This window comes from Cariama cristata, unplaced genomic scaffold, assembly GCF_000690535.1.
Source record: "Cariama cristata isolate BGI_N322 unplaced genomic scaffold, ASM69053v1 scaffold16446, whole genome shotgun sequence".
Classification (NCBI taxonomy): domain Eukaryota; kingdom Metazoa; phylum Chordata; class Aves; order Cariamiformes; family Cariamidae; genus Cariama; species Cariama cristata.
The window spans coordinates 1-23137 of record NW_009620544.1 but is presented as its reverse complement, the minus strand read 5'-3'; the positions used below and the strand labels follow the sequence as shown (position 1 = coordinate 23137).

General features: G+C 45.8%; 1 protein-coding gene across 1 annotated transcript in view; it reads left to right on the top strand.

Annotated features, from left to right (window-relative positions):
* The window catches only part of LRP4 (low density lipoprotein receptor-related protein 4), a gene marked incomplete at its 5' end in the record, with an annotated part of 29483 nt that extends 10033 nt beyond the window's left edge, over nucleotides 1–19450 (top strand). Inside the window, 27 exons of the mRNA XM_009701650.1 lie at nucleotides 465–695; nucleotides 1000–1156; nucleotides 1517–1734; nucleotides 2074–2250; nucleotides 2786–2911; nucleotides 3633–3841; nucleotides 4456–4537; nucleotides 5196–5301; nucleotides 6282–6483; nucleotides 6811–7000; nucleotides 7253–7384; nucleotides 8063–8203; nucleotides 8935–9021; nucleotides 9235–9406; nucleotides 9490–9652; nucleotides 9898–10123; nucleotides 11528–11831; nucleotides 12147–12365; nucleotides 12675–12809; nucleotides 13035–13143; nucleotides 13464–13608; nucleotides 14135–14248; nucleotides 14556–14679; nucleotides 15667–15734; nucleotides 16354–16441; nucleotides 16952–17093; nucleotides 18818–19450. Coding sequence (XP_009699952.1) covers nucleotides 465–695; nucleotides 1000–1156; nucleotides 1517–1734; nucleotides 2074–2250; nucleotides 2786–2911; nucleotides 3633–3841; nucleotides 4456–4537; nucleotides 5196–5301; nucleotides 6282–6483; nucleotides 6811–7000; nucleotides 7253–7384; nucleotides 8063–8203; nucleotides 8935–9021; nucleotides 9235–9406; nucleotides 9490–9652; nucleotides 9898–10123; nucleotides 11528–11831; nucleotides 12147–12365; nucleotides 12675–12809; nucleotides 13035–13143; nucleotides 13464–13608; nucleotides 14135–14248; nucleotides 14556–14679; nucleotides 15667–15734; nucleotides 16354–16441; nucleotides 16952–17093; nucleotides 18818–19153 — 4403 coding nt within the window. The remainder of the gene's footprint in view (nucleotides 1–464; nucleotides 696–999; nucleotides 1157–1516; nucleotides 1735–2073; nucleotides 2251–2785; nucleotides 2912–3632; nucleotides 3842–4455; nucleotides 4538–5195; nucleotides 5302–6281; nucleotides 6484–6810; nucleotides 7001–7252; nucleotides 7385–8062; nucleotides 8204–8934; nucleotides 9022–9234; nucleotides 9407–9489; nucleotides 9653–9897; nucleotides 10124–11527; nucleotides 11832–12146; nucleotides 12366–12674; nucleotides 12810–13034; nucleotides 13144–13463; nucleotides 13609–14134; nucleotides 14249–14555; nucleotides 14680–15666; nucleotides 15735–16353; nucleotides 16442–16951; nucleotides 17094–18817) is intronic.
* Between the last annotated feature and the right edge of the window lie 3687 nt (nucleotides 19451–23137).

The following is a 23137-nucleotide window of genomic DNA, read 5'->3' as shown; positions in this document are numbered from 1 at the left end:
CCCCGTTTTTTTTTTTTTTTTTTTTTTCCCCCCTGCAGTGGAAGTACCTGCTGAGTTTATATCTGGCTGAGACAGATTTTAACTGTGTCTTGTCTGTGGTAGAAGATGTGGTAGAACATGTGTGTTTGTAGGGCTCGGAGATGGATATAGGAAAAGGAAACTACAGTCCAGCTGCCAAGTGGCTGCCTAGTGGTATGGTTTGAGAGGCTGAGGTGAGGCGGGCATAGGTGGGACCTGGAATGATCACTTCTTGCTGGGTGAATGTTTGCCAAAAGGTTTAAAACTGTTCACCTTTGAGTTAGGACTGTGTATTGAGGATGTGAAAACAGCTCTCTGATTTTGCACTTGGGAGTTGATTTCTTGCTGCCAGTACTGCAAAACTATGTTCTGGGACTTGGTGCAGAGGGAATGGTAGGCAGGATCCTGTCAAAGTGCTCTAATGCTGTCTTCCCATATATTCTCAGGGCCAGAGCCAGTGCTGCTCTTTGCCAATCGAATTGATATCCGACAAGTGTTGCCTCATCGCTCAGAGTATACACTGCTCCTGAACAACCTGGAAAATGCCATTGCCCTTGACTTCCACCACAGCAAGGAGCTGGTGTTTTGGTCTGATGTCACTCTCGATCGCATCATGAGGGCCAATCTGAACGGTAGCAACGTGGAAGAAGTGGTTTCCACAGGGCTGGAGAGCCCAGGTGCGTCACCAGAGAAAAGGAAAGGAAAAAACCTGGGGACTGATGATGTGAGAATAGGGGTGGGTGAGTGGAGAAAAGTGGGTACCCAGCATTCAAAATGGAGTGCATCTCCCTGAGCAAGGGGATGAGTTGGATGGAATGGGTGTGAGATCAGTGTACCCCTGGAGTTAATCTTGGCTGATGGGGTAAGAGACAGGAGGACTGAATTAGGCCTCTTCTGAGGCTGAGAGGGAAAGGGGATTATTTTTTTTGAGCAGATCTTGCTCCTGGTTTCATTCTGTGCTTAATTCTCCCCTGGAGATAGGTGGACTTGCTGTTGACTGGATCCACGACAAATTATACTGGACAGACTCTGGGACATCTCGAATTGAAGTAGCAAACTTGGATGGCACTCACAGGAAAGTGCTTTTATGGCAAAACCTGGAGAAACCCCGAGCAATTGCCCTACATCCTATGGAGGGGTGAGTGAAAACATAGGACCCCAGTAAGCATTCCACCCAAGTGCTTCCAGGTGAACACTGGAAACCCTATCCTTAGTCACAAAGGCTGCCTCTGGGCTCAAGCCTTCATTTGGTACTGCCACTTTGGGGAACCTGGCAATGCTGGGGGCATTCAGAGCCTTAATTCTATTCTGGGCCCTTCAGGTTTTACCAGCCTGAAAGTGCTGGGTGTTACCTTGTTGGCTGTCACTTCTCCCATCGCTGTGACCTAGTCTCATGATCAAGGTCACAGGGACTGGTATTTTGCCCTGATAGAGTGTGATGCTGGGTGTAGTATGTGGGACATGAGTTTTCTAGCCTTTCTCTCCCTGCCTCTTCCAGCACTATCTACTGGACTGACTGGGGCAACACTCCCCGCATTGAGTATTCCAACATGGATGGCTCTAATCGGCGCATCATTGCGGATACCCACCTCTTCTGGCCCAATGGACTGACCATTGACTATGCAGGACATCGAATGTACTGGGTGGATGCCAAACATCATGTCATTGAGAGGGCTGACCTCGATGGGCAGAATAGGAAGGCTGTTATTAGCCAAGGTGAGTAACAGGGCAGTGGGCGGAGAGTGCTCTCCGCAGTAAAGGCGGCAGAGTAGCACAGTGCTACTCTGAGTTTCAGAGCCACTGGCTCCTGCTTCTATGATTGGCTCCTTCTCTTTCATTGTGGGATGAATTCTGCCACCGCTGAGGGATGGGGTTTGCTACCCACTCTTCTGTGGACAGGGGAGAGGAATTGTCTGTTATATTAGTGTAAGGTAGATTTGAGCAGGTTGAGTGTGGCAAGGCCTAAGGGGCAGTGGAAAGAGCTGTCCCTTGTCGCCCTGCTAGCCTGAATCCTGTTGGACCTGATTATATCCCTGTATTGGTTGTCTATTACAGGCCTCCCGCACCCGTTTGCTATCACCGTGTTTGAGGACAGTTTGTACTGGACAGACTGGCACACAAAGAGCATCAACAGTGCCAACAAATTCACAGGCAAGAACCAGGAGATCATCCGCAACAAACTCCACTTCCCTATGGACATCCACACGCTGCATCCTCAGCGCCAGCCAGCAGGTAAGTGCAGAGAGGGTAGAGACCCATTTGAGCCAGTAGAAGACCTCCTGCCACCCCCACCCTGTAAGGCAGGGAGATGGCAAGCCTGAACCCAGCATATTGACACATCCACCCCCTCCATCCAGAGCTGTTGCAGAACTTGCTCCGTCTGGCAGTTCAGTTGAGGTCCCTCAGCCCCCGTAACGTGGTGTTAGGTGTTACCGCAGCTCCCTCTGGTGACACTTGGCGGTGGAGGTTTTTCAGTAGGAAATACCTGTGGCTTGTTTATGCAAGAGCTCTTTTGGGAGGGGGGAAAAATCGTAAGTGGGCACGAGTAATGGCTGACATTATTCCTCTTCAATTGCCATAATCTGCTTCAGAAGTGGATTGAGTTAAAGGCTTTATTTTAAAATTGAGCCTGACAAATGGAGTTAGCGCTTTAGTTTATACGTTTCCTTATTCTCCATTAACTTCTGGGTACACCTTGACTGGTGTTTTTCCTCTTTTCTTTACTCTCTGCTTTATGCGTGGTTGTTTTTGTCTTTGGCTACTTGAGCAGGGAGAAACCGTTGTGGGGCCAACAACGGGGGCTGTACTCACCTCTGCCTGCCAAGCAGCAAGGGTTACACCTGCGCCTGCCCCACAGGCTTCCGCAAGACCAGCAGCCATGCCTGCGCCCAGAGTAAGTGAGGTGGGACCACAGCCTGCATGCTCCGATGTTCAGGGGGTGGCAGAGGGTTGGCAGTGGGAGTAAGCAGCAGCAGTTGCTTCCAAGGAGATGCAGCTAGATAGACTGAGTTAAGAGTATTAAGGGCCCCGCCAGAAGATGCTTCACCTCTTTGATGCATTCCCCTGTTCTGTGTTCACATTGCCCTCACTAGGCTTTTAATGGGTGGGGATACAGAGAAACTCTGTCCTTGGGCCCTTATTTCAGGGCTGCTATTGGTGCCATGATCACAGCTGATTGTTTCCCTAAAACTCCCATAGAAGCTGTGTCAGTGATGAACAAAAAATTCAGTCCTCTTGATTGCCACAGTTTCTCTTGGTTTGCAACCATGTGGAAGAATTAGGCCAACGGTCTCCTAGATTCTCAAGAGCTATTCTCAAATAGCTATTTGATTTAGAGGGAGGTCTATGCCGTTCTTTGAAGAATATGGTTGACTTTGTTCCCTCAGCATAGATTACTCTCAGGAGACAGCTCCCTACTACTCTGTTCCTCCTTGCCCACCCACCCCACCCATCCCCCTGGTGATGTTTTGCTACCAGTAAAATCCTGGGCTGTGCCCTGCCAGTGAGAGGTGATATAGGTGGTTAAGGTTGGATATAGCAGGGAATTGTCTGTGTCTGTCACTGTGTTGTTGAACTTAGAGAAATTAAAAGAAGACCTTTCGACCTTTGATCAGGTCTTGACAAGTTCCTGCTTTTTGCCCGAAGGATGGACATCCGTCGGATCAGCTTTGACACAGATGACCTGTCAGATGATGTCATCCCCCTTGCTGATGTTCGCAGCGCTGTGGCTCTAGACTGGGACTCAAAGGATGACTATGTCTACTGGACAGATGTTAGCACCGACTCAATCAGCCGAGCAAAATGGGATGGATCGAGCCAGGAGGTACAGTGTTAACTACCTGTGGAGGTCATCTAGCCAGGAGACTCCTTGAGCATCAGATTTGAAGCCACTGGGATACACTGGCCTTCTAAGGAGCTACAGTTCATGCTGGATTTGTTGTGCATTAGTTTGCCTAGTTCTGGCTCAGAAGAGCCCAGAGATCACTTCATACACAAGTCTGGTTTGTATGTAAAACCTTGAGTTGCGACATGAAGCGTGTTGATTTGTAAGCTGTGGTCAGTTCCTTTGTTGTACCCCTAAAATCTGAAAGGAAGAAGTATTAAATCCTCTGTTATGTACTGCATTTGGAACAAGAGCCACACTCCTTGGGAATGCTTTTTGCACATGCCCTTAGGCTAATGTTGCCGTAAATGAGGGGAACAGAGCTCAAACTTTGGATATGTCATTTGAACAGATATGAAAAATAGATGTTTCTCCAAATGTAAAACTTAATTGAACTTCTGAGTCCTTAATGCTCTCTCTTGTATGGCATTGCTCTGCTTGGGCTTTTGCCTTTTGTAAGCTAACGTTGTTTGTGAATGGGTAGTGTATTGGGCAAGTGCTTTCTCTCTGAGATCTAATTTCACTAAGGATTTTTTCTTTTTGTTTTTATTTAGGTTGTGGTGGACACCAGCCTGGAAAGCCCAGCTGGACTGGCAGTTGACTGGGTCACCAACAAGCTGTACTGGACTGATGCAGGTACTGGGATCCTCTGCTTTACCTAGGCTTCTGTCTTTCTTAGTAGTCACGAAAACTGAAAAACAGCTGAGTAGTTCTACCTGTCTCATTCCAAATTTGTCTGTTTCTGTCTAGTAAAAAACAGAGTTTCATCTTGTGTGCTTCTAACAAAGTGGGAGTTGAGGTGGAATCCTTAGTTTAATTCTCTTCGTGGTATGCCCAGTACTAATTCTGTAGACAGCTTTATAGTAGAAGTTGAGCACCACTGTTGTCTTGCTGCAGAGCTTGCAATTGTGTGTGTTTACTTATCTTCCAACAGTGCATCTTGGGGTGCAGCATGTAGTATTTGGAGGATGTTCTCTGCTGAAGAGTCATAGTTCAGAGAGATGCAAGGAAGGTGATTCTTTTCTAGCTGTTCTCTCCTGCCTATGTAGATACCTTGGGGGCTTAAGAAAGAGCTGACTTACATTCATACAGGACTCCGCATCAGTGACAGCCACAGAGGTGACTTGAGAGATCTAAGAGAAGCGGACACCTTGAGCCATGTTTCTTGCTTGTCTTCCAGCTATGAACAGAGATGGACGGAGGAGAAGAATGCATTGTTGTATGGATGTGTTTTGCCTTGGCTCTTGTGATTCCAGAGGTCTTTGATCTCTCTCTCATTCTCTCTCTTTTGTAGGAACAGACCGGATAGAGGTCTCCAACACAGATGGAACCATGAGAACTGTTCTAATCTGGGAGAACCTAGACAGACCAAGAGATATCGTGGTGGACCCTGTTGGAGGGTGAGAGATTGTTTCTTTTGGGATGACATGGCAATTCTCGCAAGTCTAAAGATGTTCAGGTTCTTTGATTTTGCGCAAATGTCTTTCTGATGCCATTTTTTTACATCCTGCCAAAGACTGAAATTAGAGACCTGATTTTGGATGCTAGCGGAACAAGATAAGCAGGGATAACTGCCTGTTGTGCTGTGCAGCTTGCAGGAGCTGGCTGGTGTTTTCATTTGTTTATCCTGGGGATGTAATAACTAAAGATGTGGTAAAAAGAAATGTTGAGAATGAGGTCGTCTAGATCTTTTCTATTTCTTTATTTCATATCTATACTGAATTTGTATTCAAGCTCTCTGCTTATCAACCAGAGTTCAGTCACAGGGATCTCCTCAGGTAAATTACAGCAGATCTCAAAGAAGCTGTAACATTAGTGGCATCTTGGCTTCAAAGCACTGTGTCAGAATATTGAGGGATCAACTGTGCCAGAGAAAGCAAACCTGAGTAGAGTAACAGAAACAAATACTTTCCATAATGGATTTTGCTTCTGAATCATAAGACCTTGTGGAGCTGGGGATAGGGTGGATAGGAAAAAGCTTGCCAGCCATTGCTTTAGAAGTGTTGAAGGTCTTGAATAAAAGGTGTGCTATTCTTTCCTTGGGTGGCTTGCTGGAAGACCAATGCAGCGAGAGTATAAAGGTCCAATGGTGGAGACTGGTAAATAATTGTTTCATTTTTAGGCCTTGAACTATGGCATTGAACTGTTTCCGCTGTGTTGTAATTAGGCCAGCCCATGGGCAGTAGAAGGTGTATAAATTTGAGTATGATCTTAGGTACATTACAAAAACACAAGGCTGGACCTGAGTACAGTATTAATCTAATACTGCTTCCTGCTAGGGCCTGAAGGCACCAGGCTCTCTCACTTCTTTGTGACACTGCCTGGCCTTAGTGGCAGTGAAGGAGTGCGGCCATTCACTTCTGTCTGGGCTTGTGTTCAGGTTCATGTATTGGACCGACTGGGGAGCCAGCCCAAAAATTGAACGTGCTGGTATGGATGCCTCAAACCGCTTGGTGATCATTTCCTCAAACCTGACATGGCCTAACGGCTTGGCCATTGACTACGAGTCACAGCGCTTGTACTGGGCAGACGCAGGCATGAAGACCATCGAGTATGCCGGTCTGGATGGAAGCAACAGGAAGGTAAGGAAGCCATCTTTGAGGAGGGAGTCTGGGAGCCTGAGGTGTAAGTCCTAGAGCACAGAGTGCTGATGGCCCCTGCCTCTCTTTCCAGTTGAAAGTGAAATCTCCAAATCAAGGCATGCTGAGCTGCTTTCACTGGGAGAGAAGAGCTCCCTTTCAGTTGCAAACTGTGTGTGAGGGAACCTCCTTTTGAGGGCTGACATTGCTGCATCACTCTCCTTTTGCTGTGACTGTACCTTATGATGTTGAGAGGGGGCAAGGGAAGCCTCTCACCCTTAGTGACTTCTTAGTAATGTTTTTTTGGGGGGCTGGGGGTAATCTGACCAGGTGCTGATTGGGAGCAATCTGCCTCACCCCTTTGGACTTACTCTTTATGGCGAGAGAATCTTCTGGACAGACTGGCAGGCCAAAAGCATCCAGAGCGCAGATAGAAGGACTGGGCAGGCTCGGGAAACGCTGCAGGACAATCTGGAGAATCTTATGGATATTCATGTTTTCCACCGGCACAGGCCACCAGGTACAGAGCTCGCTCCAAGCCACACTGAGCTGAGAGCTTGCTCAGGCTCTGGTATGTGGCACAGCTCTCCTGCAAGGAGCTGACCTCTCTGTCAGCCCTCAATGCCTTAAGTCTCTGGGTGGAATATGAGAGCATGAGAATAACTCTCAGCTTGGTATTTAAGGGTGTTCTAGAATGCGTTTCTATAGCTGTTGCACGCCTTTTTTGTGCCTGTGCTACTGGCTTATGGATTTCTCATACTCTTTTCTATAGTACATACAGCATGTGAAGTTAGCAATGGAGGCTGCAGTCACCTGTGCCTTTTGGCACCTCTTCCAAAAGGTTACAGCTGTACCTGCCCTACTGGGATCAACCTGCAGTCTGATGGCAAGACCTGCTCCCCTGGTGAGTCCTCTCTGTAGGATTCTCATTGCAGTTTTGTATTACAGGCACAGTTTGCTCCTGCCTTGTTAGAGAACAAAATTCACTTTTATGTGCTTATCTGCTTTACCCCTTGTAAAACCATTTTGATGCCTATGCCTTCAGTTTGAGTGGGAATTACTATGAAGAAACTTACTGATAACTGGATTGATGCAATGAAGAAAATTTTTCTTGAAATTATGTTGGGTAACTAAACCAGATGTCACGTTTTTCCCCATACTTTTCCCTAATCTTGAGGTGGATTCATTTTTAACTGTAAGGTGCTATATTCTTTAGTAGGTCTGTACACACTCCTCCCATGGACCGTCTTTTTGAGGATTGTGGAAGGCACTCGGTTTCAGGCTGTGGTCCATCCACTTTTTCTCCTTAGCAGGAAAAAAATTACTCCTAATTCCTGTTTGCCACACATCATGGCAGATGTAACTCTTCTATGAGTGCACTCCTTTTCAACTTGGATGTAAAGAAGCATTCAGTAACACTCAGTAAAGCTTTTGTAACCAGACTCCCCATAAGCCGAGATCTGCCTGAGTCTTCCCCTTTTCCACTGAAGTGGATATCACCTCCAGAATGTTGAATAAATGATGCCTATAGTTGACTGAACTTATTCCTCACTGCTATCTGTCCATTTTCAACTCTCTGCAGGAATGACCAGCTTTCTGATCTTTGCCAGAAGGAATGACATCCGGATGGTCTCTCTGGATATTCCTTACTTTGCAGATGTTGTCGTCTCAGTCAATGTCACTATGAAGAACACCATTGCAATTGGAGTGGATCCTCGTGAAGGTCTGAACTTGTTAGTGTACCCGACTGTCTGTTTGAAAGGAACAAGTGACTTCATATCTAAATGTCTGAGTAAAGACCGAGGCACAGATCTTACTGTAGATTGTGAATTTGGGTAGCGTATTTTTTCTGGTATATGCTGCAAATATTCCTTTCCAATCAGGAAAGGAGTGGCCTTACAGGAAAACAGAGAACCCCAGCTATGTGGAAGAAGCTGCTTGCTATATTGAGTGAGATTCCCATGCATTTTGGATTTAAGAAAGCTTTCCTCCTGCTGGAGCATTGTACAGCAGTAGAGCTGAGAGTCTGGCTGTTCATGTATACTAAACATCTGATGCTGTGCTGGATGTAAACCCACTGTTGTACAGTAAGGTAGATGGCCTGGTTGCTCTCCTCTGGGACATTTTGAGAAATCAGGTGTGGGACTCTATACAACTAGCTGATAATGTGTTCTGTGTTCTCTGGCCTTGTGTAAAGGTCAAGAGTGCCAGTGCTCCTAGATATTTTGAGGAGGATTGGAACAAGATAATTTGTACTGTTTTATCACTCTAGCTTAATAGTTTTGTGCTGCTCTTATTCCTGTGCAGTCAGATCTGTTTTGAATGGTGTAGGCAGTAGCCAGAGACCTGGATCTTGTTTTTAAGGATTTTGCTGTTTGGTTGTTGGAGTTTGTTTTGGTTTGGTTTAGTTGTGGTCTTTTTTTTTTAAAGTTTCTCTTTTTTTCTTCCACCCAGGAAAGGTTTACTGGTCAGACAGCACATTGCGGAAAATCAGCCGGGCTGCCCTTGATGGCTCACAATTTGAGGACATCATCACTACAGGTAAGAGAGATGGTGGCCTGGGAGCCTCTTGCCTCCATGCACCATGAAAAGAGAGATTCTCTGATATCCTGGCAGAATTATCTTTAAATTTTCAGTGGAAAGGCAGGCAAAGCCTAAAGCAAATGCCTGATGAGGTGCAGAAAGGGAATACCAGAAGTTCCTAACCAGGCTGGTAGGATGAGCAGTGACCAATACACCTTTCTGTTTTCTCAGGTCTATTGACTACAGATGGGCTGGCTGTGGATGCTATTGGCAGGAAGATATATTGGACAGATACAGGAACAAACCGGATTGAAGTGGGCAACCTCGACGGCTCCATGAGGAAAGTCTTGGTCTGGCAGAACCTGGACAGCCCTCGGGCAATAGCTTTGTACCACGAGATGGGGTTAGTGTTGTCAAGAGGCTATCTGTGGCTTAGAACAGGACTTCTGACCTCTGTTTCCGTAATACTTGCTGGCTTTTCCCCAGGTATATGTACTGGACAGACTGGGGTGAGAATGCCAAGCTGGAACGCTCTGGGATGGATGGCTCTGGACGTGTGGTGTTGATCAGCAACAACCTGGGCTGGCCTAACGGACTGGCAGTGGATAAGGCTGGGTCCCAGCTGCTCTGGGCTGATGCACACACTGAGGTCTGATTCCGTTCTTTGACATTGTTTGTCATTGGGTCTTTGGTAGCCTAGAGGCTGTTCTGAGGCTCTTGAGCAAGCTGTCAGAAGAGCAAGGGGAACATAAGCTTTTCTGAGAATATGTGCTACGGGGAGGGTGGATTTGAAGAACATCACTTGCTTAGGCTCTGTTGCCCACTTGATATAGTGCTTGCTAGCAAGAGCATCAGTATTTGGAGTATGGGGCTGATGTTTACTTCTTTCTTTAGCGGATTGAGGCTGCAGATCTCAATGGTGCTAATCGCCACACCCTGCTGTCTCCAGTGCAACATCCCTATGGCCTCACTTTGCTGGACTCTTACATCTACTGGACTGACTGGCAAACACGCAGCATTCATAGGGCTGACAAGGACACTGGTGCCAATGTCATCTTGGTGAGGGCAAACCTGCCTGGCCTCATGGACATTCAAGCTGTTGACAGGGCACGGCCCCTGGGTGAGTTGTTAGACTGCTTCCAAATCAGTGGGTGTCTCTGGTGACTAGGGGAGCCCTTCAGAGCTGTCATTGAAAAGAGTCCTTTAGGGTAAAGTATGAGTGATAAAGTAACTTCTCAAAAAACGGCTTTTCTTTTCTTCTTCCCTCTTGTTTAACTATTTTTGCACTTCTCCCTGTTTACCCAGCTCCATAGGTCTGGTGTTTGTTTATGACTGCATGCCTTTTGACCCTGTTCATCCCTTTTCCTTCACTGGATTGCACCGACAAGCTCGTTCTCACACACAGCAGAGCCACTTTCTTAGGAGGACTGAATCAGTTATGCCCCATTAGACTTCACTGGAGTCTACTGCCATTGGACAGTTTCCCTTTTTTAAATCCAGAAGGCACTAATTCCTCTTAAGCTAGTTGCTGAAACCTTATTTCAAGCGCTAGTGAATTTTTTCCCAGCAGTTGCAGGCTTCATCTTCCTGTCTGCCACTTTGCTTTACAAAATCTCTGCTGCTTTATTTGCCTTTAATATATGCTGCTCTCCAGCTGTTCTGTGCCAGAGTCAAATTCCTTATGTTACTCTTTGGGGATCCTATATGACCCCATCTCACTTTTTTTTTGCAGGAGTTGTTGCTTTTTGCTGTGGCTTTGTTTTGATGGAGTTTCCCCAATATGTACTTCTGCAGAAAACTCTGCATTGCTTCTCCTGTGGCTACTATCAGCAGCACATCATTCTTGACGGTATAACTTTACAATGTTACTTAAAGCTAACCAAAAATCTAGCTGTCATGTCCCCGTTGTTGTCGTCTTCCCACTCTGTGCACCTGTCTTCTGGGCTTATCCCCTCCTAGTAAATGTTTTCTTGTTTGGGTTTTTTTTCAATTAAGAAAAAAAAGATATGACCCTAATATGTCAGGCACTTTCAGCAGGCTTCTCTGATGCTTTTGTTTACTTGCCACTGTGTGCAGCTAAGTTGAAACAGAAGCTTCTTTGTTAGCCTGGCCTCTGGTGCATGGTCACGCTGCTTCCCCACAGGGTTGGATCTTTCTGTCAGCATTACCATTTTCAGCAATAATAAAGCTAAACTGCAGTTGTGTAAATCTGTCGGCATTTGCTGTTCCGTTTTCTCTGGGAAAACGATGATTAGTAAGGAATGCGGGTCAAGATTTTGCTCCTAACGCTCCCCGTTCTTCTGTGCCTTCCTGTTCTCCTTGCCCAGCCATGCTCATACCCACCATGAATCTTGGAGGGGAGGGAGGCAGTCTCTGTATGAAGGGCTGTAGATTCCCAGCAAGGCTGGGATGGTAAGGATGAACTCAGCTGCTAGCAAGTTGTGCATGGATGTAGCCTTTAAAATAAAGCTTTGGTCTGTGGCACCACACTGATCCTTAAACTATGCTTTCCCTATTTCTAAAGGCTTCAATAAATGTGGAGTTCGTAATGGTGGCTGCTCCCACCTTTGCTTGCCTCACCCCACTGGCTTCTCCTGTGCCTGCCCCACTGGCATCCAGCTGAAGAGAGATGAGCAGACATGTGACTCGTCTCCAGAGACCTACCTACTTTTCTCTAGCCGTGCTTCCATCCGTCGTATCTCACTGGACACCAGTGACCACACAGATGTGCACATACCTGTCCCTGAGCTGAACAATGTCATTTCTCTGGACTACGATAGTGTGGATGGCAAGATTTACTACACAGATGTATTTCTTGATGTCATCAGGTAGGTACCAATCATCTGCTTGGCCAGGGCCCAGGTCACCCAGCTACTTGTGCACAGTGTGCCAGTAAGTTGGGGAGACTGAGATGCTGGCAGTACACCACTACTTCCACCTTACCTTTGGTACACAGCATCATGCGTATCGCTGAACTAAATCCTGAAGGTGTGTTTAACCTGCTGGAAACTATGAGGAAAAAGGTATTAGGGAGGTAGCAGTATGAAGTGGCCCTGTGATTGATTGGCATCACCCATGGAGGTGTGAAGGCTTTCTGGGAGCTACCCGTTCCTCACTGCCACTTGTCATTGATTTCTATCCAGGCGGTCCGATTTGAATGGCAGCAACATGGAAACTGTTATTGGTCAGGGTCTGAAGACTACAGATGGCCTGGCAGTGGACTGGGTTGCCAGGAACCTCTACTGGACAGACACAGGACGCAATACCATAGAAGTAGCTAGACTGGATGGAAGCTCCAGGAAAGTGCTCATCAATAACAGCCTGGATGAGCCCCGAGCCATTGCTGTCTTTCCCAAGAAGGGGTAGGTATGAGGTGTTGGTGGGGCAGGGAGAAGGGCTGTGCAGAGGCAGATTGGAAGAGGAGGTTGTGGGAGGAAGAGGAGATGTGCCGTGTGAATCTGCAGGTACCAGCGAGGGGCTGACTCTGAGTGACAGATGCAGTCAGGCAGACAGGAAATTTGAAGGTTGGGCAGATAGCTGGGAAAAGCACGCTACAGGCCACGTGATCTCTTTTGAACCTGAAGAATTTGGCAGGTTAATTTGTAACTAAAACTTTCATTAGGTTAAATGAAATGTTCTTTTCTTCTTACGCTTGCCTTTTGTCTCTTCAGGTACCTCTTCTGGACAGATTGGGGTCACATTGCTAAAATTGAACGGGCAAACTTAGATGGCTCTGACCGTAAAATCCTGATTAACACCGACCTAGGATGGCCCAATGGTTTGACTTTGGATTATGACACCAGGAGGTCAGTGAAAGATTTTCTTATACTTGCGTAGGGTTAAGGGAAGTAATAAATTTTTTTTAGTCGCCTTAGCTTGGTTTATTGGAGTAGCATTGTGGGTTTTGATTTGGGTTTTTGGTTTGGTGTGGTGGTTTTTTTTTTTTGTTTGATCCGTCTTGGCTAGCGAATGACTAGAAAGCAAAGAGGGATTGTATAGATGGAAGCTCACTTCTTTCCCTGTTCCTCCAGGATTTACTGGGTGGATGCGCATCTTGATCGCATAGAGAGTTGTGATCTCAATGGAAAACTACGGCAAGTGTTGGTCAGCCAGGTGTCACATCCCTTTGCTCTAACACAGGTAAGAAGATTTTCCTGCTGCCACCGTTTGCCCGTGTGTTGATGGGTTTGGACAGTAGAGCTTGGGGACAGGGAAGTGTTACAGTCCGAGTAAGACCAAGATGGCTGAGGGGTTAGTACTTAACTCTTCTGTGGAGCTAACAAAGGAAGTTTGTCTGAACTTCTGTGGAGTGTAGACAGTTGTCGTCTTTATGATAAGAGGGGAAGGGGTTGAAAAGGCCTTTCTTTGGGGCCTTCTGCCACTGGGATGTGTTTTTTATGGCTAAACATGCTAACAGCTGTGATTTTTTTTTTTTTTTTCTTTGCTGTCTCCCTGAGCAGCAGGATAGGTGGATATACTGGACTGACTGGCAAACCAAATCTATCCAGAGAGTGGACAAATACTCTGGGCGGAACAAAGAGACAGTCCTAGCCAATGTTGAGGGACTGATGGATATCATTGTGGTTTCTCCTCAGAGACAGACAGGTAAATAGGAGGACCTTGATTCAGGCAAATGCTAATTGTAGACAAAAAGAACTCTGGAACCACTGTGCTTCTGTAGATGTCAAGCGAGGCTGGCATCCTTTCTTGTACTCAAACTGTTAATGCATCTTTCCTGGGAACATTCCTTGTCTGCCTGTGACCTTTCAGTCAAGTTCATCTTAACACTGTTCTGTTCCAGTTGTTAGCAAATGTCACTTTCTGTGGCGTTCATCCGACATTGTGTTAAAACAGAAGAATGTGAGCTTTTTGGTTTTTAGTCTGTGCAGCTGTGTTGACTGGGCTTCTGTCTAATAATTTCCAGTGCCTTCCTTTTAAGACTGCACTAATCATGCCAGTGTCTGGCTGTTGTCTTCATTTTCTTAGCAGTCAGATGAAGGGCATGTGCCAGAGCATAGTAACTTGCTGGATTTCTAGGAGGTATTCCTGGCTGAGCAGGAAAAAAGGTGATTGCTCTGAGCTCCTCCTTGGTCATCTGCAACCTATTTAGAAAATGGCTTGTGTCTTCCAGGTACTAATGCTTGTGGAGTGAACAACGGAGGCTGCACTCACCTCTGCTTTGCCAGGGCTTCTGACTTTGTCTGTGCGTGTCCAGATGAACCAGATGGGCGGCCCTGTTCTACTAGTGAGTTTACCTAGTGTCACTTGGGTAGTAGCTTCCATAAGTGAGCGCTGCCACTACTTGGGCAGCGACAGTGGCAACCAGAGCATCTGAAGCTCTACCAGCGTGTAAAAACTTACACAGAGTTGTATACTGGAAGTAAGGCGGTTGTGAGCAATAGAGCCGCCTTGTGTCCTTTCTGCTGGCAGACTGGGTTTGAGAGGGGGAAAGTCACTCATATAGGCCATTTCAGAAACTTTCTGTAGCTTACCAGACTTGTATGTCTGTCCCACAAAGTTGGGGTCCTGCTTATTTTTCTCTCTTGTTCTAGTTCCTGGTGTGGTGCCCCTTGGTCCTGAACCCACTAGTGTAAGTGAGAGAAGTCAGACGCCGCCTGGCAGAGTAGGTACCTCAACAGCCAAACCTCTCACATCCCTGGAAGCAGTGGAAGGAAAGTAAGTGCTCTTGTTCTCTTGGAATTGGGGTGTGAAAGTCACAGCTTGTGCAAGGTGTAACATGCAAGCCCCCTCTGGTTACCGTCATCCAAATGTACCTCTCCCTAGCCAAAAGAGGCTATTCCAGCTCCAGACTGCATGTTCATAATTGGAAAAGCAGTTTGACAAAGATGCAGAACACTGTTGAGCTGGCAAGACAGAGGTGCAGAGATCTTTCTCTCTGTTCTGTTGAAATGTGTGTCTAGGCTGACTGTGCTGAAGTGTTAAAAACCTGCTGAGACCATGTCATTCATTTGGTTTTTGAACTCCTAATTTTGCGAACTTATTTCTGAGAGGAGGAAAGGGGAGTCTGTTGCATTAATTCACTGAGACATCTCAGACCTGACCCAGACATCTGAGGAAGTGGTTCTACCCTGGCCTCAGAGGGATAGCTTGTTTGGGGCAGAGCAGAACCTTTGCAGCTCTAATATTTAAGTTACAATGCAGGTAGTTAAGAGACTTTTTTCTGCTAATTCCCTACAGCCTGCCATTCCTTCTGCCCAGAAAAAAAGTATGTTCTGTAATACATGGCTGGGTTATTTACAAGACAAAACTTCCACTTCGTTGAATGTGATGTATTGGACAGAAAGATCATTAGGCTGACTATAGGATGTTCTGACTTTTGCTTCAGCACTGATGCTGAAATTTGTGTTCTGATAGATATATCTACGTACCTGAGAGGTGAAGCTAGAACGACTTGGATATAAAGATATTGCAGACCTAGAATTGACATACATATATATATACACACACACACACCCTCCTATATATGTGTATGGTCCTCTCTTCTCTGGATACAGAAGGATACTGAAGAAGAGAAAGGAAAGCTCCTGTTGTTGAGCTTGGAAATGGAAGAGATATCAGTGCTAGCCTGTCCCATCCTGTCTTTTGATACCTTTGATACTGTTGATACTACTTTCAGTAACTAACTGTCCTTCTGTCATTCAGCTGCTCTGACAAAGATGCCCGGCGAGGCTTGTGTACCCATGCCAACGAGGCAGTGTTGGCAACCATGGGTGAGTTCCTTTTCTTTAACTCTTCCCCACCAGGGTTGTTCCTCCAGATGTGCCCAGGACATTCCAGTCCATAGTGTTTGAACCTCAAATTTCTGAAACTCAGACTTGAGTTACCCAAATGCCCTCTGAGCAGAGCAAAGTGTGTTCAAGGATGAACGTCAGTCATACACTTTCATTAGCCTATATGGGGACTTTTCCAAATGACACTTTGGTCTGAAGAATAGTTCTGTGTTTTTCATCCCATACCACATCCGTTGGGCTCTTCCCATTAATGATACTCTTCTTCACTGTCCCCTTTGTGTTTAGGTGAGGATGGTCGACTAGGGTAATTGCAAGAGTAACCTGTCAGCAAGGGGGTCTAACTCATCCTTATCCAACCCCAATACAAAGGTCTTGATGCTCCTTGGTTTACTAGGGCCTGGGTAGGAGGAAGGGTTATCCTATGCTTGTTTTCATATGAAGCCAAACAAAACCTTCTGCTAAACCTTGGTGTGCTGACATTTTACTTTACATACTTCTGTATGGTGTAAAACCTCTGTAGTAGGTGTTATACTGAGGTCAGTATTATCCAGTGGAAGTTAAGGAGAGTGCATAAATTACCCTTGCTATTCTCTTTCAGGAGAAGGACTGCATGTCAGCTACATTATTGGAGGTCTTCTCAGCATCTTGTTTATTTTGCTGCTTATTGCTGCTTTAATTATATACAGGTAAGTGATCTTTTTTCCCTCTCTCCTGGCCAATAGTAAAATTTAGGGTTGCAGGAGAAGAAAGCTCCTGAAAGCACTTCCATCTTTCTTTATTGTCATTTACAATCGCTTGGTTCTCCATTGGAAGCAGTGTTTGATTTTATTTGCAAGGTTTGAGTCCTGTGCCTTTGAAGTGTTGGGCATGCAACTCTATTATTTAAAGCCTTAATTTTCTGCAGAGAGCTTACGAGTTATGGACAGGGATGTGAGATAAGAATTATCTCAGTACATGTGTGAGCTCATGCCAGATAGCTTCACCAGTTACTGCCAGTATAGCTTTTGTGGTTACATGGCAGTGCCTTGCTGTACTAGTAGCTAGTGTACTGGTAGCTGAAGAGCCAAGTGAAACCAGCGTTCTCTCTCTTTGAGGGACAGCAAAGATTGCTGGAGCTTTCCACTTGCTAAGCACTCGGGAACTTTAGATCCTGGCAGCAGGCCCCTGTGTCTTTTCTGACAGCTCTCTCCCTCTAGGCATAATAAGTCCAAGTTCACGGACCCTGGCTTGGGTAACCTAACCTACAGTAATCCCTCATATCGAACATCTACCCAGGAGGTGAAGATTGAAGCGATTCCCAAACCAACCATGTACAACCAGTTGTGCTATAAGAAAGAGGTAAGAGCTGCTACTAAGGACATGGGAGCCCAGCTCAAGCTGCTGTTGAGTATTACAGGCCTCAGTATGTGAAAATGTTGCAACTTGTCAGCATTTACTTCTAGGACAGCAGCACTTCTTACCCGGTGAGCTGTAGTGAATTAGACCTGTCTTTAGCTCTCTACTTCTTCTCCACTCCCACAGTATCTTGTATTTCATTTGCATTGACTGCTGGCCTTCAAAATACAGGAGTCAAAGGGAATTGTCTTCCCTGGACACAGTCCTGGTTAGTGACTGTTGCACTAAGGTTGCTTTGGACAGTCACTGGGGGAACCAGGCAGCCAGAAGGGGTTTGGTAACAAGAACATGGCTCCTGGCTGTGCATTGCCTGGAACGGGTGGGATAGGGAGAAAACTGGAGCATTTTAAAGGCCCTGCAGAGGTCTGCCTTGTGTGCCACGGGATGGAGAGTGTTTAATATGGTATCTTGCAGCACTTAGTTTCTCCTCTGTTTTCTCCTCAGAAGCTTTCTTACCACTCAGATAGCTTCTCATCTTCCCTCTTCTGATTTCCGTCCACATCCTCACGTCAGGTATCTCTACTCTGTGTGTTTGATCCTGCCTCCCTCACTCAGGCTCTGTTGTGTGGCTCAAGCACTGTCCCATACTAATTGCTCTTTCTTACTCCCACCCCCCTGCTTTTATGTCCTTAAACCAGCTCTACTATCTGTCAAGAAAGTTTAGGTATTTTCTGTGGCAGAAGATCCTTTGGTCTTGGCTTTGGCTACTCATACTCAATATGTGAGATTTGAAAAAGATAATTTATGTAGGACTGTTTATGATAATCTGTTAGATCACTTGGGTCCTCTAGCATGGATCACAGCAAGACTTATGCAGAGGAGAGTTTTCCCTGGCTTTGTTTTTCAAAGGTACTATCCAATAGATTTCCCAAACTTTCCTGCCATTTTAGCCTTATCTACTAAGGGTAAACCAGGATTATTTATCTGGGAATCTAAATCCTTTCCACTTTTATCTTAATTCTGCTGCTCCTAGATATGCCCAGATTTTTCCCTACCCCCTCCACTTTCTCCTCAGGGATAGATCAGATGTTCTAATGCTCTTTGTTTGTCAGTGGGCCAAGTTAGACAGCTTTTGCTACTTTAATCTCAGTGTAGTCCCTTTAGCCTCTGATCATTTCTGTTATTTCCCTATAATCTCCTTCCCCTGTACCACTGTGAGACTCGGACTCAACAGCGGTATTTCAGCTGTTCTTTCTTGAGAGGTGAATCTAGAATGACTCAGATATAAAGGTATTGCAGACCTAGAATCGATTCCCTGCCTACTTTTACCATGAAGTCTTCTGGCTGTTCCTACTTCCCATTTTGTTTGTGTTTTTTTTTTTTTTTTTTTCTTCCTTTTTAGGCTCAGTGTTGTTCTTGCTCCCTGCTGTCAGGGAGTATATATAGTTAAATTGGAAGAGCCAGCTCATCCTTGTTCCCCTTCCATGATTTGAAGGCTCCTGGAGTTTTGGAATGAGAGCTCTTGCAGGGAGGAATTGTCGGGGGGTGGTGAAGAGCTGAAGGGAAACTTAGAATGGGTTCTGCTGTTGTGACAGTCAAAGCCAGTGGCTGTTTAAATGGAGGGTCCAGCCTTTTGTCTGCTTCACTGTCTACGTTCCAGCTCTGCTTTGCTCTTTGCCATATTTTTCCATATTCAGTTTTTTTTCATTTATCTGTCTGCTCTCTAGACTGGTCCTGACCACAGCTACACCAAGGAGAAGATCAAGATTGTGGAGGGGATATGCCTTTTATCCAGTGATGATTCTGAGTGGGATGACCTTAAGCAGATTCGGAGCTCCCGAGGAGGGATCCTCCGGGACCATGTCTGCATGAAGACAGACACCGTCTCTATCCAGGCTAGTTCTGGTTCACTGGATGACACCGAAACTGAGCAGCTGCTGCAGGAAGAACAGTCTGAATGCAGCAGTGTTAACATAGCAGCAGCCACTCCTGAACGACGTGGCTCACTCCCAGACACAGGCTGGAAACACCAACGCAAGCCCTCCACAGAGAGCGAGGTCTAAAGTACGCGCAACTTTGGAAATGCTCGAACCCTCCCTAGCCTCTGCTCTGCACAAAAAAAGACAGGACTCTGCCTGCTAGGCAAGGAAGGGCACAGAGACCAGCCTCTCTTGCCAGGGGCCCAGAGACTGTGACTGCCTTTCAGCAAGAAGCTTGGCCAGCTGTGCTGTTGTGGTTGGAGAGGGAGGATGGGTGGGTTAGAACCCAGAGACCCTTTTGGCTCATTTTCACTGTCTGTGGTTTATTTATATGTTCCCTTTTCCTGGAGCTGTCACGTTAACTTTTGCAGTGACTCCTCTGGCCTGAATCTGGTTCAGATTCTGTGTTCTCTGGCAACCTGCAAGTCCTGTGCCATCCAGCTCACGGTCAATGCCCATGAAGAGAGCAGAGCTGCCTCGTTGCTAGCTCCTGGTCACAGAAGTTCCCCTAGTCATTCCGGCACTAGCAGCACTCTTTGAGGCTTTGTGTTGAGGGGTCTCTGACTTGAGAGAGGTCTTGGAATAGATGGGGTGTACTTTGGGGATCAAGAGGACGCTGAGACAGCATCAAGTCACCTTTTAAGGGCATAAAGAGAGTAACCGCAGTTGCCATGACTCACTTCATGAGAGTATCACTGCTTACTTTCCTATCCGCTAGTAAAAACTTTAAGGAACGCTCACATCGGAGCCCTGTGTCTGTTGCTGGCAGTGGATGCTGCTCCTGTTCTCCCCTCTCCTGTTAAAACACGTTTCTACTCTGGAAAAACAAAGAGTCAGCAAATGGCCCTTTCAGAAGTGCTCTCTGTGGGTGCTGGAGTCAGAGTACTGTACTTGAGGAAAGAAGAGATTGGTATTGTTCTTAGCTCTACAGAGCTAATGGGAGGAAATGGATCTCAGCAAGACCTAAATTCTCCTTTTGTCTTTGCATAACTGATATATAAAAAAGGAAAAAGAAATTTCCTAAGTCCCCACTAGTCCCACTTCTGCAAGGTCCTAATTCTCTTGGCCTTTAGGACCTTTGATTACCGTAATGAGGGAAAAGAGAGAATTCCTGGGTCGAGTCTTTCCCAGGGGAACGCTCAGTGCTGACAGTTAGGAACTGCTTTATTCCTAGGCTGAGCCCATTTGACCTAGAATAGGAGACAATAATCAGGGAGCTGTAAGGGCCATTTTAAATAGTTGTTTATCACATGGAATTGCACTTTAAGCTCTTCTGTTACCACTAAATCCTTGCAAAGTCATTTTTCCCATCAGCTGCATGAGCTTCAGTTGTTTTCTGGCCTCCAAGGCCTTTACCTTCTGGGGGTGTAATCCTACCCTTGCAGTTACACCCCAGCAGCATCTGGAGCTAGGGCTTGCATGCTGCCAAGAACTATTGCCACCTTTTCATATTCTCTTGGCTTCTCTTGTCATCTGTTTGTTCCGAGGGAAAAAAGATAGAGAAAATATCTCTTGATGCTTCTTCAAAAATGAGATTTATATTAACCCCTCAAGTGATGTGGATACTACCATGGTAAAATATTAAGTGTTAAGCCAGATACTTGGAAGCAGAACTTTCCAGTGAAGAATTTCTCATGGCAAACCCTGTAACCTCTTTATCTCCTGGAAAGAGGTCAAGCACATTCCCACCTGTGGTGTAAAGAGAGCAAAGCATACACTAGGGGTATGGCTTAGAGGCGCATCTCCTGTGCGATATTTTTCCAGCTGGTAAAAAACGAACAAACAAACAAAACAAAAACAAACCCCAAAAAAGGAAAATCCATCCTACTCTGCTCTAACCTTATTCATATACTAACAGTCCTGCTACCCCTGAAAAACACGATAGTTGCCAGCGAGTTGGCTGTACTTTTTACAGCAGAGGTAGCTTTGCAGAAAGGGGAAGGTTGCAGCTTTGACCTGATTCGGTGGCTTGAAACTCTGTCCATAACTGCACCATTGGGCTGGCTGGTGTATATTCCTGTGGAAAATGAACTGGAGCTAAGGCTTGGAAATTTCCCTGTGTTAATATGGGACTCTTCCCTAGTCCCAGAAGAATTATTTTTTTTTTAAATTAGATTTTTATTTAATTATTTATTTGATTGACTCCAGACTGGGAAGCAGTTTTTTGTTGGGCAGAGGCACTTTTGGATTGAGGTGTAGACTTGACTGGGAACTGAGAAAGGAGTACGTATCGCTGACATGGACCTTGCCTGTGTAAGCTGCCTCATGCAGAGACAACGCCAGAGTGCTCAAGCGTGGGCAGAAGAATTGATTCGAGCAGAAGCCACATGTAGGGGCAAGGCCATCGGAGCTGGGAGTGAGTGGTGGATGGGGAAGGAAGGCTCTGACTTCTAGGAGGGCAGGGGTTCTTTGGGTTTTGGGTGGGGTTTTTTTGCCCAATAGCTTGTGGGAGCGTGCACCAAAATCCTGAGGTGGGACAGGGGTGAAGGGAAACATCTACCCAGACCTGTCACTTGAAGTTCAGTCAGCCTGTCAAAATAATCGCTGTCTGAGTCATAAGTGCAGAATGGAAAGGAAAACCCAGTCAGTCTTTCAACAACTCATGGTGCTTGTGATTTCCACCTTGATAAATATTCTCTGCTGCTTCTTAAGAGGGACCCTGCACCATCCAGCCTAACAACCATTCATAACTGCTTTCTGCTGCCTTCCTCAAATGATTATGGTGAAAAGGAAAAGAAAAAGAAAACAAAATGTCCCACACCCTCTCCTCTGCCAGTGAGGTGGGCAGAAATTAGTTTCTTTTTCCTAGAGACAGCCCCAGCGAGATGCTGCCTAGGGGATGCATCATGGTTCCCCGTTCTGGGGAAGAGAAGACCCTCGTTGCACTTGGGATGTTAAGAATGTAGAAGGGCCACTGGAGGATGATCTCTTGAGCACTGATTTACTATGTAAAAAGCAAACCTCTCTCCTGTCTGTCCCGAGCTAACGTCAGTGATTTCCGTGTGTTCCTGTGTAATGGTTTTAACGTTACTCACTGGAGACATTGGACTTTCTGGAGTTATTTAACCACTGTGTTCAGTATTTTAGGGGTTGATGATAATTTAATATAAATTTAGCTTTTCTTAACCACTCTGTCTGGCCTTTGGTTGTGAATCACACATGTTATTTGGATTCTCCTTTGAAAGAGGAGCTCCCAGACCTGTTTGCACAGAACCTCAACTTTGCTGCATTTGAGAGGAGCAAGAAGGTAGGAATGGATCTGGGTCTTTCGATAAACTGATTGTAGCACACGCTGCTTCTGCCAGTACGGCTTTGAATCAGAGGCCGAATAGCCACACTCACGCACTTTTCAAATTCTTGAGCACATATAATACCTCTAACCCTGCCCCCATCTTGCTTTTTTTCCTTTTTGTTACCATTTTAACATGGCAACAGCAGAGGATGTTCCTCTTTTTGGCAAGTATTAGGACTGTAGTGGTCTCAAGCCAGTGGAAAATAAAGCTCTGAAGAGCTGTTTTTCTGTCTGTAAGGGGTTTTGTTCAAGGTTCTGTCATTTTTTTTGTAACTGAGAGTTTAAATGATGTAAAAAGCTGAATAACAAATGAAATGTTCAGTAATAACTGACACGGCAGTACTGGTGCTAATCTTGTACCCCATTCTGTCCCCTTCTGATGAAAGAAGCACCAAAACCATTTAAAACATTTTAGTTTTCCTGCTTCTTTTACAGTTGAAGCACAATGCAGAAGTGATTTCACTGAGATAATGCAAAAATATAATCACCTTGCTTTGTTTAAAAATTGATAATGTTTACACAGTGCCGGGGGGAGAGATGGCATTGTAGGATTAATTGCAGTCGTGTTGACGGCACTCTCCTGTCCCTTGTTTTCTATTCTGATTACCCCTAAGAATTTTTCCTTTGCTTGCTTCAGCTGCAGAAACAAAGGAGGGAAAACACGCTGCACTTCAACAACACGCAGTTACTGCTTGCAAACTCACTGATCCTATTAAAGAGGAGAAACCTTACTCCCCTATAACCGGGTACTCCTGAAAGCTGGGTGCAGCCAGCTC